This window comes from Myxocyprinus asiaticus, chromosome 9 (genome assembly GCF_019703515.2).
Source record: "Myxocyprinus asiaticus isolate MX2 ecotype Aquarium Trade chromosome 9, UBuf_Myxa_2, whole genome shotgun sequence".
Taxonomy (NCBI): Eukaryota; Metazoa; Chordata; class Actinopteri; order Cypriniformes; family Catostomidae; genus Myxocyprinus; species Myxocyprinus asiaticus.
Window position 1 is genome coordinate 19,425,135 of NC_059352.1, and position 19,169 is coordinate 19,444,303.

Below are 19,169 nucleotides of genomic sequence, written 5' to 3' on the forward strand. Positions count from 1 at the left end.
TTTTAAGATATTGTAATTTGCGAGTTGATACTCACGTTTGTTCGCATTAAAGGCAAAGGGCTGCAATTTTCCTATTGTTTTGACCCATTATTTAAATAGAATTTCGCTGACATTTTACCTTTATCATATTATAATTTCTGTTTTGTTGAGTTTTTGTTTCTTTTATGACAGTAGGGCGGGACATAAAGGGAAGTTATACGTGCACAAAGGCACGGTCTTCACCAGTGAGCTTGGCAACAGATACATCTAATAACATCTCTCAGTCTGCATAATGTCCCCATCATCTTTATTTCACATTTTACAATATGTGGCACTCACAGACTAGACAACATCGTGGCACAAGTTAAAGGAAGGTACTATAGGCTATGAACAATATGTTACATTATAAAAGTAATACTTGCATTACATTATAAAAGTAATACTTACAATGTTGGCATTTCATTATCTGTGAATATTTCATTAAAAGTATGATCTTAGTACAAATGACATTTCTACAACTTTCCAATGTAATATTTACGATTATGATCATCAGAAACAGTCTGAAATCCTCTCTCTCTTTTTTTTTTTTTTTGTTTTTTTTTTTTTTGGGATGTGTAAGTTAATGGGATGAACAGACAAAAAACAAAAAGGCTCTGTGGTCAGACACTTTAGCATGCATGGTTTTCAGCCCAGCCAAACATCCTCATCTTTTGTCATCACAGAGGGGAAATTTGTTATATCATATTTTTGATGACTGAACTACACTCACTGAGCACTATATTAGGAACACTATGGCCCTAATAAAGTACCCGACGTGGTCTTCTGCTGTTGTAGCCCATCCGCCTCAAGGTTGTGCATTCTGAGATGCTATTCTGCTCACTTCAATTGTACAGAGTGGTTAACTGAGTTACCGTAGCCTTTCTGTCAGCTCAAACTAGTCTGGCCATTCTCCGTTGACCTCTCTCATCAACAAGGCGTTTCCGTCCGCAGAACTGCCGCTCACTGGCAGTTTTTTGTTTTTGGCACCATTCGGAGTAAACTATAGAGACTGTTGTGCATGAAAATCCCAGGAGATCAGCAGTTACAGAAATATTTAAATCAGCCCGTCTGGCACCAACAATCATGGCACGGTCGAAATCACTGATATCACATTTCCCCCCATTCTGATGGTTGATGTGAATATTAACTGAAGCTTCTGACCCATATCTGCTTGATTTTATGCATTGCACTGCTGCCACACAATTGGCTGATTAGATAATCGCATGATAAATAGTTGTACAGGTGTTCCTAATAAAGTGCACAGTGAGTGTATTATTCTTAAATGTGGAAAACAGTAATAATAAAGCATGAATAGGTGTGTCCAAACTTTTGACTGGTAGCGTATGTGTCATAAATACTAAAGGAAAATGCATGTTCCATTAAATGTTCTTTTTCCAACTACAGTAGGAGAAAAGATTGTAAAAGATTCTAACAGTGTATACATAAAGCTCATCTCATGAAATGTTATGTCACCATGCAATACTATGCAGCCATGGGTGAGGTATGATGACACTTGCATGACAACTACATGCATGAAAAACAGAGATCTGCTGCCCTTTGTTCCTCTGTGGGGCAGAATTTTGGACCACAATTGATTTCCATTACAATGGCTCAATTAGCCACCAGCTAATTTCCATCAAGTGCATTTAACAAGCTATTGTATCTTCACAACTGTGAGTGACATATGTCCCTGTCATATGACCTGTAAATCAAGGACATATTTACAATTACAACAGCATTCATAGTTATCCAGTCTTGCACGCAACAAGCTTACACCTTTGAGAAATCCAACTTTGTAGTTGTGGTCCAAAATAGCGGTATACAATAAACAACAAAATTACTTTACATCACATACAATAATAATTGAGAAATGTACATGATCCGTCCATGTTAACTCTGAAAACAAACAAAAATATAATAATTGATTGACAGTTTACTAATACACAGGATATAATAACCATATTATGGTTCATATCATTCTTACCATAAGAAAACTGCAAACAAGAACTAAACTTTGCTTTTTTTGTTGTTGTTGTTGTTGTTGTTGTTGTTGTTGTTGTTGTTGTTGTAGTATTTATAAAATCAAACATGATAATCCAAACATGACTTGGCATTCACCAAGTGGTTAAAATAGATATTGAACTAGATCTTTGTATTGCTTTAATGATTTATACATAGGGGAATAAAAGATAAAACTTTGGATCCTTTGTGTCTAAAATAATAATAAAAAACAAAACAAAATTGCATGGCAAGCATGGTACAGTCTAGCCTGCAAACAAAAAGATTAGCAGGTAATTTTTTTAAGCATAAGTAGTATGGGGCTACACATATTCAAACTGACATCGTTGTAAGGAAGAGATTTTTTTATAATACACAGAGTGATTACTGTTTATTTGATGTACTGTTGGTATGTATCCAGGCAAAGCCACTACACTCGAAACAGTCAACGCTGTCTGCGTAAAGAGAGTTGGCGACGGGGCAAGCTATATTCCTCCTGTCCAGGGCAGAATGGAACCTCCTTCCCTCGATCACATGCAGCTGCAGAACTCCCACTACGTGAACGTGCACTGCGCTCCGGCCATTTTGCCTTCCCAATCCATAATCAGAGACAGCAGATTTAGTGTCATAGCTGGCACAAGAGCAGCAAGTAACCAGAGAAACTACATGCATGGTGGGAAGGGAAAAGAACCAATTTTGAAAACATCATTGTTCATTTGGTGTCATGCATTAACCGCCATAACCATAAACCCATTTTTTGTAGAGCGTAGAGAACTTGTCTACTCTTGCAACCCCACCTGCATCAGCTAAGGAAGGGAAATAAAACTGGCCAAAGACCACTAACACATGCAAGATAATGATCATAAAACTACAGATGACGTGCAAAACAAAATGTTATTGTATTTTTTACATCTGATGGCTTAGACTTATAATGCCATTGGTGCTGTTTTTAGGCAACAGAGGAGAGAATTGATGCAAGATTTGTTTACCTGTTTATGGAAAGGATGGGCGCAGTGAAGTTCTTGGATGCCACTCCTTCCTTTCTGTAAATTTTCATGGCAAATAAGACATATACAATCTGCATCACCCTACAAATAAACAAGCCAAAATCATCTCAAATGTCAAATTATTTGGAAATGTAATAAGTTAGAATAATATGTGTTATACAACAGTTACAATCCCATTTCCGAAAAAGTTGGGACAGTATGAAAAATGCTAATAAATACAAAAAGAAGTGATTTGTAAATTATATTCACCCTTTGCTATATTGAAACCACTACAACTAAACATTATATGATGTTTAACCTTGTGAATGTCATTGTTTTTTTTAATGTACTGTAATTTCAAATCAGATGATTGCAACACACTCCAAAAAAGTTGGGACAGTCGAGTGTTTACCACTGTGAAACATCAGAATTTCTTTTAATAACACTTATTAAACATTTAGGCACTAAAGACACAAGTTTGTTAAGTTTAAAAAGTGGAATTTTCCCCCATTCATCCATTATGGAGGTCTTCAGCTGCACAATTGTACGGGGTCTTTATCGCTGTATTGTGCGCTTCATAATGCACCACATATTCTCAATTGGAGGTGGTCAGGACTGCAGGCAGGCCAATCTAGCACCCGGACTCTCTGCTTATTCGGCCAGTATGTGGTTTGAAGTTGTCCTGCTGAAAATGCCAGGACGTCCCAGGAAAAGACTGTGCTGGATGGCAGTATATGCTGCTCCAAAATTTTTACATATCTGTCTGCATTAATGATGCCCTCACAGATGTGAGAGTTACCCATGCCATGGGCACTGACACACACCTGGCCCATTCAGACACTGGCTGTTGGACCTGACACTGATAACAGCTTGGATGGTCCTTTTCCTCTTTAGTCCGGAGAACACGACGGCTGTGTTTTTAAAAAACTATTTGTAAATGGGGACTCAGTCTTGCTGGTATTACTGCTACACTAAACGAACAGCTTCAGCATTATTGCCAGTCACAGTTAAGAGTCACAGCAGACGGAGTAATCACACACACTCAGGGCACCTGCGTTATCCAAGTTTCCGAGGTGGGAGGACACGTAAACTTTCAACATGGCAGAGGAGAGTATGTAGTTTCTGTTAGGGATGGGTGACACCACTTATTTTCTTTTCAATCTGATTCCAAGTATTATCAAGGCCAATATCACAGATACCAAAACTATAGTTAAACTGACACAATGAACCATGATGTTACTACAGTAATATGCTGTTAATATAGTAGCCTAACCATAATAATTCTGTGGTTACTATGATCTTACTACAAAATACCATGGTGATACTGTGGTTAAAGTAGTAAAACCATGGTTAATTTTTGTAAGGTATAGGGTTAGCATTAGGTTTAAGGGTAGGGTTGGTGATACTGTTTGTTAATATTTAATTAGGATTGCAAATAGCCTCTGCCTTTACATTTCTGTTTAAAGCGGATCTGCTGCGATTCATCAAGGATATGCGAGTACTGCTTTTAAATTCTGTGTCAGGGAAATAAGATAAGTAAATGTTGAAACAAACCATATAATTTGGGAAATTTCTAAGATAATTGGATTTCAGTAAATTTCTGAGACCATTCAAAACACACCACTGTTATAAATATTGGTGTCTCTTAAAGTGTAAATTTAGCCTTTTCTGTGATGTCAGTTTTTTGAAATATGATTTGTTTTGTTCAATTTTCAGTCTGATGTCTTAAAGAGCCATTTAGAAATGCGATTAAGGCAAAAACATGATTTAAATGTTTTTTTTTTGTTGTTGTTTTTTTTATATAAAATGGTTTTAATAAATGCTACTACTACAACATGCGCCCCACTGAGAACAAATCACATTATAGTGACCATGAGGAGGTTACCCCATGTGACTCTACCCTCCCTAGCAACCGGGCCAATTTGGTTGCTTAGGAGACCTAGCTGGAGTCACTCAGCATGCCCTGGGATTTGAACTCCAGGGGTGGTAGCCAGTGTATTTTACCACTGAGCTACCCAGGCCCCCCTCAAGCTATGTCTTTAAAAGTAAAGGTCTGAAACAGAAATATAATAATTAGCCTATATCATTAGAAAGCTGGAAATGTCCTTTTTACTTAAGTGTTTATAACTCAAAATGTGTTTCTTGGTCAAAGTGACTCAAAATGATTGAGAAGGTCTCAGATGTTATGCACCAAACTTCTTCTTTCGGCTGCTCACATTTGGGGTCGCCACAGCGGACTATCCGTGATCCGCATATTTGACTTGGCACAGGTTTTATGCAGGATGCCCTTCCTGATGCAACCCCCAGTGGCTGGGGGACTCTCACCAGTGTTGGGTAAGTTACTCTAAAAAAGTAATTAATTACTAACATCTAAGCACATATTCTACAGTGTAATTAGATTACTGTACTAATTACTCTGTCTGAAAAGTAATTGCATTACTTATTATAATTACTTTCTAAATCCCTTATCAACCTCAACCAGATGAAAAATACAAGGATACACATGAAATTGTTATTTTAATTCTTTCAGATAAATCATATAAAATCAAATAAATTATTCATGAACTGGCCAAAAATTTAAAGGGTCTGCATTTAATTAAAAAACATAAATTTTAACATAAGACATTACATTTCAATTTTAAATTCACTATTGTTTTATATAGAATTGTTCTATAGTCTATACAGTATTTAACACAATTACATCAGAAGTAACTGTAATTAAATTACTGAAAAATAAATTTAAATACAGTAAATAATTACTTAGCAATGCATTACACCCAACACTGACTCTCACTCTCACCTATAGAGCAATTTTAGAGTCTCCAATTCACTTAACCTGCATGTTTTTGGACTTGTGGGGGAAAGTTGAGCACCTGGAGGAAACCTACACTATACAGAACATGAAAACTCCACACAGAATGGCCCACTTGAGCCAGGACTCAAACCCAGGACCTTTTTGCTGTGAGATGACATTGCTAACCACTGAGCCACTATACCACCCAGATGTTATGCACCAAACTGTATACCACAATTGTCAATTTTCTTGGGTCTCAGGAATTTAAAATCTTTGCTAGTGCTGGAATAAAGCAATTAATTAGTGTTATTGTTTTTTGTTTTTTTTTCCTTCTTTTTTTTCTTTGCTCAACAGCAATATTCTCAGGTCGAGGTAAGCTGGTTAAAATATTTTAAGTCTGTTCTTAAAAACAGTTATTTTAAAAACTAATATTCTAAACTAATTTTACAACATTAATGTCTTATCTTGGAAAACAAAAGACCAGAGTACACAGTTTTGCTGGATTTTGTAGTAAGCGAAAGTAATAATGTATAAAAGCATATTTACACAATTTACAATATATGAAAAATGGTTGCTGGCCAATAATTTATTTATATATTATTATTCCAGAGAAGCCAGTGGACGACAAAGCAGCTATACGCACAGATAGCACACATTCAGTCATGCTATTTGGAAGGTAATGCTTTTCCTTTCTTTTAGTTTTTTTATACATGTCAAATTTATCTTAAAATTTCATATACTGCAAAGCCATCTACTAGCCGTCTAACAGTCATATAACATCTAACTAGCCATTACAGTTTAAAATCATCAGTGTATTAACACAATATTAATATAAGGGAAAACATTTATTTATTTTTTTTATTTCGACAACACACCAAATTGAAATGTCCAGAGTGAAGGACACAGATTTATGGCACATTTGAAGGTAAGACATTTTCTTCAAATTAAAAATTAAGTTAAATTCCCAAGTTTATAACACAACTTTCTGGAATACCCGATTATGGGTCAATCTTGGCATTCTGTGATCAAATATTTCTGAATATTAACCCTACATCTGGGCTAAAACTGATACTTGACCTGTCAACTGGGTATTGTGCATAATCTTAAACACCAAGAGGTGGATCAGAACTCAGTGTCTCTGGAGACTCCACAGGCTCTCTCTTCTCACCCACAGTAATTACATAATTTTGGCTTAAATAAAAAATGTCATGTCTATATATATATTTATTTGGTAAGTGGCCATGTAATAAGGGGGATAAAGTACAGTCAGTCAGACATTATCGCAAAATACACCCCTTTACACAGACAACAGGAGTGATACAAACAGTGAAGCGTCTCATCATGCTGTTATACTAAATATCATCAGTTATTTGCAAGAAAACCTTATAGCCTTATAATAATAACTAAGGGTTTTCTTCATTTAAGGGGTTTTCGGAGCTGGGCCACAATCAGAGGACCACAACTAACTGTTGTATAATGTAATTTTCCACCAATCATCTATAAATTAATCAGTAGGGGTGTTCTTGTATTGTTCTAGTGTAGGCCTACTCATCATAAATAAAAGTAAGTAGTCAGAGACGTGGACTGCACATGCCTAAACATGTAGCACGGTTGCGATTGTTTGTAGGCGACCCAAGCTGGAATCAGGCTTGTGTCATTTCCCACTCTTCTCCTATTATGTCCTGTCACTACTGCACTCTCCTGTCACATTAAAGGCCTAAAATAAAATAAAATAAAATAAAATAAAAAGTACATCATTTTTTACCTTGACTTTGATGGATGTTGAAATAAAATATGTCTAAATGTCTCAAGCTTTAACAGAATGTGGAATTGTAAGGTGAAGATCATTATTATGCCAGCACTATATTAAACTTTTTTTTTTATATAGCTTTCCAGTCATATCAAGGCTGTCTGATATATATATATTGATTATTAAAAATTGGGGTGAATATTGTGGGACTTCAGATTACAAAAGAAGTCTATAAGCGGCTGCATATGGCCCTACGACCACCAGAGGGCCCCCTACCATTGGATTAGTATGGACGAAAGAATAATTATTTGCAGTTCAAAAACTGTAAATAGCACTGGCCACACAGTCTGTCAATAGTCTGATGCAACCTGTCAAAACTACGAAAAAATTAATAAATATGTATATAAGCATTGAAGAAAAGGTATGGAGACATAAGTATGTGAATTTGACTGGTGTTGCCATGGTATAATGCCAGTTGACTTGCAATGCAGGCGATCTGAGTTTGAGTGCCCCTTTTGCCAATTTCACTCTTCTCCCCATATCCATCCCATGTACGTGCAGACAGACAGTTGCTGTATGCTGTCAGCTGTCGGAGATTTGTTTATTTTAAATTTAAAAAAGAACACAAAAGGTGTAAATTTTTGACAGCGAAAACTGAGTTTTTCAAAAATGTTCTCCCAAGTGGACAAATTTGAAAACGATGTCTTCGCATTGTAGCGTGGACAGAAAATGGAGATACCAACAAAATTACATATTTGTTATCATGTGATGCAAACATGAGATCCATTCAACCCAAAACTATCAAGATGGCGGCCCATGTTGTAGTGGCATTGTTGTGCCTGCTATTCACTTTGACAGCTATGTCAAATATAAATGTTACTTTGTACAACCTGCACATTGCATTGCAAGGGAAGTTTGATCGGAATTGCTGTCCAGTGACGGAACACGAGGATAATTGCGTTTTAGACCTTACATGGAACAGCAATTTTTCACTTGCGCAGTAAGGGGATTTAAGAGTTTCAGTTGTTTCAGTGTGGACGAGCAACTTTTGGAAAATGCCTGAAAATGGCAGTGTGGGGGGAGCATTTAGAAAACTAAACAGCGTTTTGATGTTGGGTGTGTTTGGCTAGGTGTACCTTTAAGTAGGGGTGCTCCATTTTGAAAATTTGCTTAGTGCCCCCAAAATGCTAGGGCCACACCTACAGCAATAGACTGTGCAAACAGCAAACAAAAATATGTCCATGATCACATTCTTCGATCAGCCAGTCAAAAGACTTTGATGTACTTTCTGCCTGTCAATCATTTTGCATGTTCTCAGGCCCTGTTTCCACCTTCTATTAAGATGCATTTCTGGTGATCCAATGTCATGTTGTCAGTGCTAAATACAGGTGGAAACGGGATCTCTCTTATGTCCTTGTAACTCAAATAACTTGTTAGAAATTAGTTAGAAACAGCCCAAGCGTCAGTTCTAAAGTGATGCATTTGGATTAGTAATGGAGGTTTGGGCCCATCTTTTGAATGAACAATGGCAGATCCTGATCCGTGGCATTAGAAAGTAGTTTCACAAAGGGCTGGGAATTGATTCCAAATAAAATGTATTCTTCGATTCCGAGGCGTAGGGAATCGAGATATATAAAAGGTATGTATAAATGTAATATCACACTCGCAGTCGTACTGTCTTGTTCATATTTCAGCACGGTTGTGATTACCTGCAGCTCGTGGCATATACAGCCATAACAGCACTCTTGCTCGTGTGATATTGCTTTAATATAATTTGTTTATGATGACCCACCATTGGTATCTCCTTCTGGTTGTGGAAACGCAGTCTCTTTTCTAAGGACTCTGAGAGTTCTGGAATAGAGGTGATGTGACATTCAGATCCCCCCACTCTGGCTCGGCTGTTTTCGTCTGAAGATACACGGCGGGCACGAGGGTGGGAGCGCACCTCCTTTTCCTCACGGGTCTTTGGGTGGATGGGGGCAGGAGGCATATTGTTGGTGTGGAGCTGATTCAACTGCATGGCCTCTAGCTGAGACTGTTCAGTTTAGCAAAAGAGAAGGAAGGAAGGAAGAGGAGAAAAACCAAGAAGAGGAATGGGATAGAAAGAAGAGTTAAGCTACTAATCATCTACTTCATAATCATAATTAGCAAATTTAAATAATCTGAATCATTGAATGTGTAAGGGAGTCAGTCAGCCATTATCAGAAAATAAACCCAGACAGGATGATGAGGACTTCAAAGCGGAAGGGGCTTTATTTAGCAACAATGACCAATTGACTGTACTCTCTTATGGAGTGCAATAGTCTGGTTCCGGAAGTAAAAATCCCATTCACTCCAAGCCAGCAGTCTGAATTATTTCAACTTCATAATGTATATATAGGTACACCTGGACACAGTTCTTTTTGATTGTTGGCAGATAGGATGTTCCAAGCTTCATGGAGAATTTGCCACAGTTCTTCTATCTATTTAGACTGTCTGAATTGCTTCTATCTCTTCATGCAATCACAGACTGTCTCAATGTTCAGTGGGGAGCTCTGTGGGGGCAATGCCATCTGTTGCAGGGCGTCCTGTTCTTCTATTCTGTTTGCAAAAGGATTGTTTGGGAGTCTAAAATGTTTATTTCCCATTGACACACTAAAGCTGAAGATATAAATAACAAATGTTTTTGTGAAACATCTTATTTGCCTAAGACTTTTGCACAGTACTGTATATATACAGTGGTGTGAAAAAGTGTTTGCCCCCTTCCTGATTTCTTATTTTTTTGCATGTTTGTCACACTTAATTGTTTCAGATCATCAAACAAGTTTAAATATTAGTCAAAGATAACACAAGTAAACACAAAATGCAGTTTTTAAATGAAGGTTGTTATTATTAAGGGAAAACAAAATCCAAACCCTACATGGCCCTGTGTGAAAAAGTGTTTGACCCACCTGTTAAAACATAACTTAACTGTGGTTTATCACACCTGAGTTCAATTTATCTAGCCACACCCAGGCCTGATTACTGCCACACCTGTTCTCAATCAAGAAATCACTTAAATAGGACCTGCCTGACAAAGTGAAGTAGACCAAAAGATCTTCAAAAGCTAGACATAATGCCGAGATCCAAAGAAATTCAGGAACATATGAGAAAGAAAGTAATTGAGATCTATCAGTCTGGAAAAGGTTATAAAGCCATTTCTAAAGCTTTGGGACTCCAGAGAACCACAGTGAGAGCCATTATCCACAAATGGCGAAAACATGGAACAGTGGTGAACCTTCCCAGGAATGGCCGGCCAACCAAAATTACCCCAAGAGCGCAGCGACGACTCATCCAAGAGGTCACAAAAGACCCCACAGCAACATCCAAAGAACTGCAGGCCTCACTTGCCTCAGTTAAGGTCAGTGTTCATGACTCCACCATAAGAAAGAGACTGGGCAAAAATGGCCTGCATGGCAGAGTTCCAAGACGAAAACCACTGCTGAGCAAAAAGAACATTAAGGCTCGTCTCATTTTTGCCAGAAAACATCTTGATGATCCCCAAGACTTTTGGAAAAATACTCTGTGGACTGACGAGACAAAAGTTGAACTTTTTGGAAGGTGTGTGTCCCATTACATCTGGCATAAAAGTAACACCACATTTCAGAAAAAGAACATCATACCAACAGTAAAATATGGTGGTGGTAGTGTGATGGTCTGGGGCTGTTTTGCTGCTTCAGGACCTGGAAGACTTGCTGTGATAAATGGAACCATGAATTCTGCTGTCTACCAAAAAATCCTTAAGGAGAATGTCCGGCCATCTGTTCGTGACCTCAAGCTGAAGCGAACTTGGGTTCTGCAGCAGGACAATGATCCAAATCACACCAGCAAGTCCACCTCTGAATGGCTGAAGAAAAACAAAATGAAGACTTTGGAGTGGCCTAGTCAAAGTCCTGACCTGAATCCTATCGAGATGCTGTGGCATGACCTTAAAAAGGCAGTTCATGCTCGAAAACCCTCCAATGTGGCTGAATTACAACAATTCTGCAAAGATGAGTGGGCCAAAATTCCTCCACAGCACTGTAAAAGACTCATTGCAAGTTATTGCAAACGCTTGATTGCAGTTGTTGCTGCTAAGGGTGGCCCAACCAGTTATTAGGTTTAGGGGGCAATCACTTTTTCACACAGGGCCATGTAGGTTTGGATTTTGTTTTCCCTTAATAATAACAACCTTCATTTAAAAACTGCATTTTGTGTTTACTTGTGTTATCTTTGACTAATATTTAAACTTGTTTGATGATCTGAAACATTTGTGTGACAAACATGCAAAAAAATAAGAAATCAGGAAGGGGGCAAACACTTTTTCACACCACTGTATATATTAGAGCTATCAAAATTAACAAGTTAATGCATGCATTTAATATAAAATGTTTAACGTGTGAAAATGTTTAATGTGATTAACGCATTTGCCAATTTGACATTAGATTTTGACCCTTTATTCAGCTCCGTGTGAGTTGTAAATGCTGGTCGTGCCAGTGTACATTACATTGACGTACACACCACAAACACACACACAACAGCGATTCTGTGTCAGTGATTTAGTGATGGAGAAAGGACATCTAAACTGTAATTTTATGTACAAAACAAGTCCAGATGGGACTTGTGATAAGCCGCATTTACACAACCTGCTAAAGTGAAGCATCAGCATTTTCCCAGTGTCGCGTTGTGCTTCCGTCTTATGGGACAATTCAGATAAAGTATAATTACATGGACATTTCTAGCACTAAAAGCAAAACAAGCCCTTTTCTGCAAGTGCTTCTCATGTGGAGTTTAAAGCTGCACAAATTATGTAAAAGCAGCTTCACAGTTGCGGCACTGAAAACCTTAATAATTTTACTTTACTCTATTGATTGAGTAAACCTGTTCCCTCAATTGAACTGAGTAACGGCATCTCCAAAACATGTGTAAGTAAGTTCACTTAACTTGGTGTTCATATAGAATGAACTGGTAACACCTTACAATAAGGTTCCATTCGTTAACATTAGTTAATGATTTAGGTGTCACGAACAAACAATGAGCAATATATATTTTTTACAGCATTTATTAATCTTATATAAATAAATAGTTAATTAAAATACAATTTGTTCATTGTTAGTTCATGTTAATTCATATTGCATGAACTAGCGTTAATACAACTATTGATTATTAAATATTTGTTAGTATATGTTGGAAAAACATTAACCAAGATTAACAAATGTTGTAAAAGTATTGTTCATTTTAACTTCAGTTGCACATGCACAAGAACTGAGATAGAGTTAACAGGGTCCAACTTGACCAAAGGGGACACAGATCACTCGAATGGTGTCATCACACTAAACAACTATTTTCAAAAAAACAAACAAACAAACAAATAATACTACAAAAGCACCAGTACCGCTGCTCCCTATACGCATATTACGCAGTCTTCATAGGGCACAAACTCCCTGGGAGGGGTACCATCTTAGGGGGGGCACCAGAAACTCCACCAGCTGCCCTTCCTCACACTTCATTATTCAAGGATCTGATAGCAGTCACGGAATACAGATGATCGTCTCTCCTATTGCATTGTATATGTAATATGGACACTACTGTTGTTCTTTCAATTAATCAACCTCCCACTTACACTTTGGGAAGCATTTAAAATTACTCAAACTGGTGCCGTTTTAGTGCATTTCTCTTTATACAGTGGAATGCTTTGTTTGGAAAAATTTTATAAAACATTATTGTTACCTAAAAAGGAAATAAATGCATTTAGACAGGAAAATAAGCATATACAGTCAGAGGCGTCATGCCCATTCAAAGAAAGGGGCACGTGCCCTCTCAGATATTTGAGCCAAGAGGATTTTAAATGGATTATTTGAACTTCCAAAAACATATTTTTTAACTTCGATAATTAAATTGAATGATTATTGCATGTAAAAAAGAATATGTATGTGGAAGAAATCTTTATTCACATTTTAAATTTACTTTTTTTGTCAGTCATGTTCCGCCAAAGGCGACGTCCCGTGGCTGCCTTGGATCGTGCTCATGGGGAAGGTCGAGCACATATGGGAAAGCAGATGTTAAGCTAAATAATTAAATCAACTTATGTGCAGTTAACCTTTCCTAACTGTGTCTTTCTCAGTGGAACTTTTTTTTCATAGTCTAATACAGATTATGTCAATATTTTGTTTGATCAGTTGCTGTTAATTTCATTTGGTGCTGAAATGCATTTGACTGGTTTTGCAGCGTAACGCTCTTTTCTTCATGTTTAAAGAAAGCAGCCGTTCCTCTCCTTTCCAGTCATTATAAAAACTGTTAGTTCTTTTTTGTTTGTTTTTCTCCACAATTTGGAATGCCCAATTCCCAAAGCACTCTAAGTCCTCGTGGTGGCGTAGTGACTCCTGGTGGCAGAGGACAAATCTCAGTTGCCTCCGTGTCTGAGTCAATCTGCACATCTTATCCCGTGGCTTGTTGAGCGCATTACTGTGGAGACATAGCGCGTGTGCAGGCTCATGCTATTCTCCGTGGCATCCACGCACAACTCACCACATGCCCCACCGAGAGTGAGAACCACACATTATAGTGACCACGAGGAGGTTACCCCATGTGACTCTACCATCCCTAGCAACTGGGCCAATTTGGTTGCTTAGGAGACCTGGCTGGAGTCACTCAGCATGCCCTGGATTCAAACTCATGACTCCAGGGGTGGTAGTCAGCAACCCTACTCGCTGAGCTACCCAGGCCTCCTTTTTTTTTTTTTAAGTAATGAAAGGCAGTTTTACATCGTTCCTCTGTAGCAGCAGATTTTGTATCTGTTGAGAAAGGCGGCTGGCGGCTGAACGGATCGAGACGACCCACGCTGTTTATGTTCTCTGTCTAGGGGAAAACTGTAATGTGTCAAAGAGTAATGACAATTGCGATAACTGCCGTGATGAAGAGACAGTATTCCATGTTTTCTTGGCATGTTTCAGAAGATGAAAGACAAACAGATCTGGTTGGCGACATTTCCACAGTTTTCGTCCAGAAACTGTTATTTTAAACGGTGTAGCAACTCTCTCATCTATGGGTTCTTCTCTTTTATAAAATTGTACATCCTTGTTCCCTTCCTTCTATCATTTCTTCGCAAATTTTCTGTGAAATATCAAGAATATTTTTATTATTTACTGTGAGCATTTTTGGGTGGAACCTTGTTATTTTCTTTTTGATTCTCTCATGAATTAAAAAAAACAAAAAACAATTCTCTCTGGGGATTATAAAAAGCTGGCATTTAAAACACATTTCATTTTAATGTGGTGAGGCCTATGTTTAAAATTCGATGCCCTGTTCAGTTCTTTATTTATTTTAAATGCATCAACAGATTATTTATTTATTTATAGCCTACATATGAGCCATTCATTTATTGTCGTGGAATTTTGAAACACTACACGTTCGACCTGGAATTTACACTCTTAGACTATCATCTAAGAGTGAGTTAGGCTACCTTTTGTAAATTAATGTTTGGTTTGATTGTTTTAAAGTTGATATTTGATATATTTTATGTGTCATTTTATTTCTATATTTAGATTTTTTTTAAGTGTAGGTTTAAATACTCTGTAGTTGTAATTAGAGGTCAAACTAAAGAATTTAGTACTTGGAATTCATTTATGAAATAGAGGTAAGCTAAATTTGCGCCTCAATAAATAACATTACATTATTTCATGCCTTTGTAAATGAACTACTATGCCATATCTATTGTTTTTTAGTGTTACTAGTGCTCTTATTTCTTGTTTTGTACTTAGTTAATACACCCGTACGCATATATCACAATGATTTTATGAGCAGCTATGCGTAATGTTACTACCCACGTGCTGTTTTAGGTATTCTAGGTGTTTTTATTTGTTCTATTGCTTTTACTTCATTTATATTCAAATTTATGAATTTTACTCGCTATGTAATTAAGACACAAACAAAACAAGGTATTGATAAAACATGCATCTAAGGGTGAAAAACACTGCTACACCAAACAAAGCACCACAACAATATTTTACTATCTGACTTTTCTGCTTGGATTTTGATGACTTTGACAGTTTTTGCAAACAAAGGTTATAGTTATTAAGCTTATTTATTTTTTGAATGTCTGTTATCCTATTGAAGGGCTGTGCTTAGTGTCTAAGAAACACATCTGATTGGTGTCTTGTGAAAATTACTCCAACCTAATTATACAGGTCTTTGACTAATCATCAACATAACCCACCGACTAGTCAATTTTGAAATGATGCTGTTTTACACATCCCTAGGCATTATGTTGTTGAAATGAAATGAATTAATATATTCATTATAAATCCTAATAACTCATGATGCACTGTTGTAGGCCTATGCGACAATTATAGTTTATTAAAACCACAAAGGTGAAACATGAATTTGAACTGTTGTGCCAGATAATGGCCCAACAATGCCCTCTTAAAATGTAAAAAATGCCCAAGAAAAACAACTCCAGGGGTCAAATACTGCCCCTTAATGGAAAGGTTAATATTTATAACTTTGGTATGAACGGCCTCTTTTAGAAATGCTTTAGCCAATAGATACATATGTACTCAACTTTTAGTAAATTCATTTAGTTAGTTTTATTATCTATAACTTACACTGAACGTGGAAAACTACATTTACAGTAATCACCTCATTCAGGGGAAGGCTACATGTTCAACTTCTTTAGAGATAGGCTTCAGACACATTTTGCACTGCCTCTTATGCCGTGTATGGAAAATATGTGCACAAAAGAAGTGGCAAGAGCACAAGAAAGCAATGTAAATCTGTCAGAAGATGTAAAAATGCAATCGAATGCAACCATTACTGATAAAATTACTGATTAAAACAGGTGTTTTATACCATTTCCTGTGATTTATACTGCTTGTTGCAGCAATATGAACTTTGCATAAATGGCGGTGGTGGGTCGGGTTTAGTTGACCCTGGTGCCCCCTCAAAAAAATTAGGTGCATGATGCCCCTGTATACAGTATAGAGTCAAATTTATATAGTTTGGTTTATGACTTAGAACTCTTTTATGAAGGATTTTATGAAATCCCAATGCAAAAAAGTACTGTTGCGCTCTATTATATGGCTACTTTTCAAATGAACATGGACACTATTGATTTGAGTTAAATTATTTTATAATGTGAGACTGAATATGAGAAATATTAAACATGCACAGTGTATGATGTTTTCAGAGATTATGGTCAAATATACAGTTTAGCAGTCATTATACAATTATTATTATTATTATTATTATTATTTTTTTTACACCAGAATGCTGTGAATGACCAATCAGAATTAAGTATTCTAGATGGTGTCATGTAATAATCATATTTATGACAATTTATTACTTCACATTTGCAAGTCTAGTGAATATTTGGTAGTCAGTAGAAGGTAGTCTTGTAGATGTACTGAGAAATGTTAATGAAATGTTAACGTATTGTTAATTAAAAACTATAACAATAGTTAAGTGGTACCTTACTACCTAATTTCTGATAAGTAAACATCATATAGAGTAAAAATTAAAAATGTAATTTTTTGCTGAATTAAATAGTTTGGTCTTAATTCCCTATATTGCGCTATGATTAGTAAGTTTGTTAGTACATTAAAGACTCAATATAACACTCAGATCTACTTGTATAAGACACTTGTATAATCATTTTGCACCATAATTGCAGTAGAAAGACATATTAGCCTGTAAGCTGTGTTTTGGCAAGGGTTTGTAAGGTAATTATTCTTGGGTGACCCGTAATAACTTGGGTAAGCCTTTCATTTGAAGTCAAGTTAATCATAGGAGCTACCTATTAATCTTCGGGTGACTACTGACATTCACTACTTGGGCTGTAGTACAGGTATGCTGTTTACAATTATAACTTAATTGCCGTGATGAAGAAACAGTGTAATGTAAGTGCTTTTATAAAATTATAAGTTTCACATTTTTGCCTTTAAACTCTCCAAAAATGTGCCCCATTCTCTTCCATTATAAGTGAATTGCTAATCTTTCTTATATATATATATATATATATATATATTTTGTGGTAATCAACATTATGCCACAAATGCTGTCGACTGAGCTTAACTTTTGAACCCAGAATATTCCTTTAATATGTAAACTATGTGTATAGTGTGTATACATGTAAGAGGGCTGTAAAGCATTTGTGTTTTGTTCTGATGTGTGGGAGAAGAGAACCAATTACTGATGGGTCACCACGTCTAATCAGAGCACAAGTAACACTTCCTGTTTTCACAGTGGTTCTCTTCCAAATGCCAGTAGGCAATGTGTTGCTCAGCTTTGTTTAAAAGACACAACACAAATACCATAAACCATAACAGTAGCCCCATGATAATACTGTGGCAATAAAACCATAATAGTATGGCAGTAGTAATTCAAATGCCATAAATACACAACAGTAGCCCCCATTCATACCTTCCAATCTGGATTATGCTAATAGATTTGTTTGGTCTGGAATGCTACTCCGTATTGCATGTTAAAGGGATAAATCACAGAGAAATACCGTCAACATTTACTCACCCTCATGTTGTTTCAAACTCATATGGCGTTTTTTCTTCTGTGGAACACAAAAGGAGATTTTAGGCAGAATGACAGTCTCAGTCACCATTCACTTTCTTTGTATTTAGAAAAGATTAAATGAAAGTGAATGGTGACACTGACTAACACACAGGCTAATATTTCCTTTTGTGTTTCAATTAAGAAAAAAATAATACAGGTTTGAAACAACATGACAGTGAGTACATTTTGACATTTTCATTTTTGGTGAACTATCCCTTTAAATGTCACTTTTGAAAGAATTTGTGAAAGATCATTCAACATGTATGATTACTACCTTACCATGCAGGGCAAAGAGGCACGCCTGTCAGCTTTGTTGCGCGATGGCCTCTTGAAGCTCCTCTTCCGTTCCTTGGCATGCTCCTCCCTTACTCCATGCCCCCAGTAACTGCTCATCCATTTGGTGAAATTCCCATCATCATCATCTTCATTGTCCATAAAGATCGAGGGAAGTAGCCGAAGAGACAGCTTGGGGGCCGGTGTGTGGAGCTCTCTATGAGGCTCCCGTCTCTTAGAAAGAAAAAATTTACCAGGGTATAGCCGGCGTAAGATGATCCTAGTCTTGCAGCCGGCTCAGGCAGGGATGCTGCAGCTGTTGATGTCCTGGAGCTGCTGTCCTGTTGAAATGTGGAACTCTCTCTTGGAACTGTGAGAGGTCCAGACTCTAGTCAATGGGCTGGGCTTGGCTGGACTTGGCTGAGCAGGGCGGTAGGTTGTAATTGGATTCCTCCAGTTAGGTGCTCACAATGTGTGGGTTTTGTTGCTCTAAGCCGACCCAAAAATACACATGCACAGCTTTTGTCCAGGTCTTTGAATAAGTGAACCCCCTGTAATCTATTTAACATCACAGTGGGAGGAGGGTGGCTAGGGAATAGGGGCGGGAGAGAGGTATAGGGGAGAGAGGGCAAGATAGATAGATAGAGAGAGAGAGAGAGAGAGAGAGAGAGAGAGAGAGAGAGAGAGAGAGAGAGAGAGAGAGAGAGGATGGTGTTTTTTGGGTTGGTGCTCTGCTTTTAATCTTTCCATTACAGAGCGACGGCCCGAGGGTGGGAGGGTGGGCTGTGTGGGC

The 19,169-nt window shown here is 37.2% G+C and overlaps 1 protein-coding gene across 4 annotated transcripts; it reads right to left on the reverse strand.

Moving 5' to 3' along the window:
- Positions 1 to 279: 279 nt before the first annotated feature.
- Positions 280 to 18,934, reverse strand: lnp1 (leukemia NUP98 fusion partner 1). Of its 4 annotated transcripts, none has more exons than XM_051705961.1 (4): positions 18,383 to 18,934; positions 9,339 to 9,581; positions 3,006 to 3,059; positions 280 to 2,605 (listed from the first exon to the last, which is right to left on the reverse strand). In XM_051705961.1, exons 1-4 carry the CDS (start codon positions 18,536 to 18,538, stop codon positions 2,462 to 2,464), a joined length of 597 nt encoding a protein of 198 aa, XP_051561921.1. In that variant the 5' UTR covers positions 18,539 to 18,934; the 3' UTR covers positions 280 to 2,461. The 4 variants fall into 4 exon arrangements, with proteins under 4 accessions (XP_051561921.1, XP_051561919.1, XP_051561922.1 ...); XM_051705959.1 differs by having other exon boundaries at positions 3,006 to 3,104; XM_051705962.1 differs by having other exon boundaries at positions 2,533 to 2,678.
- Positions 18,935 to 19,169: the final 235 nt, after the last annotated feature.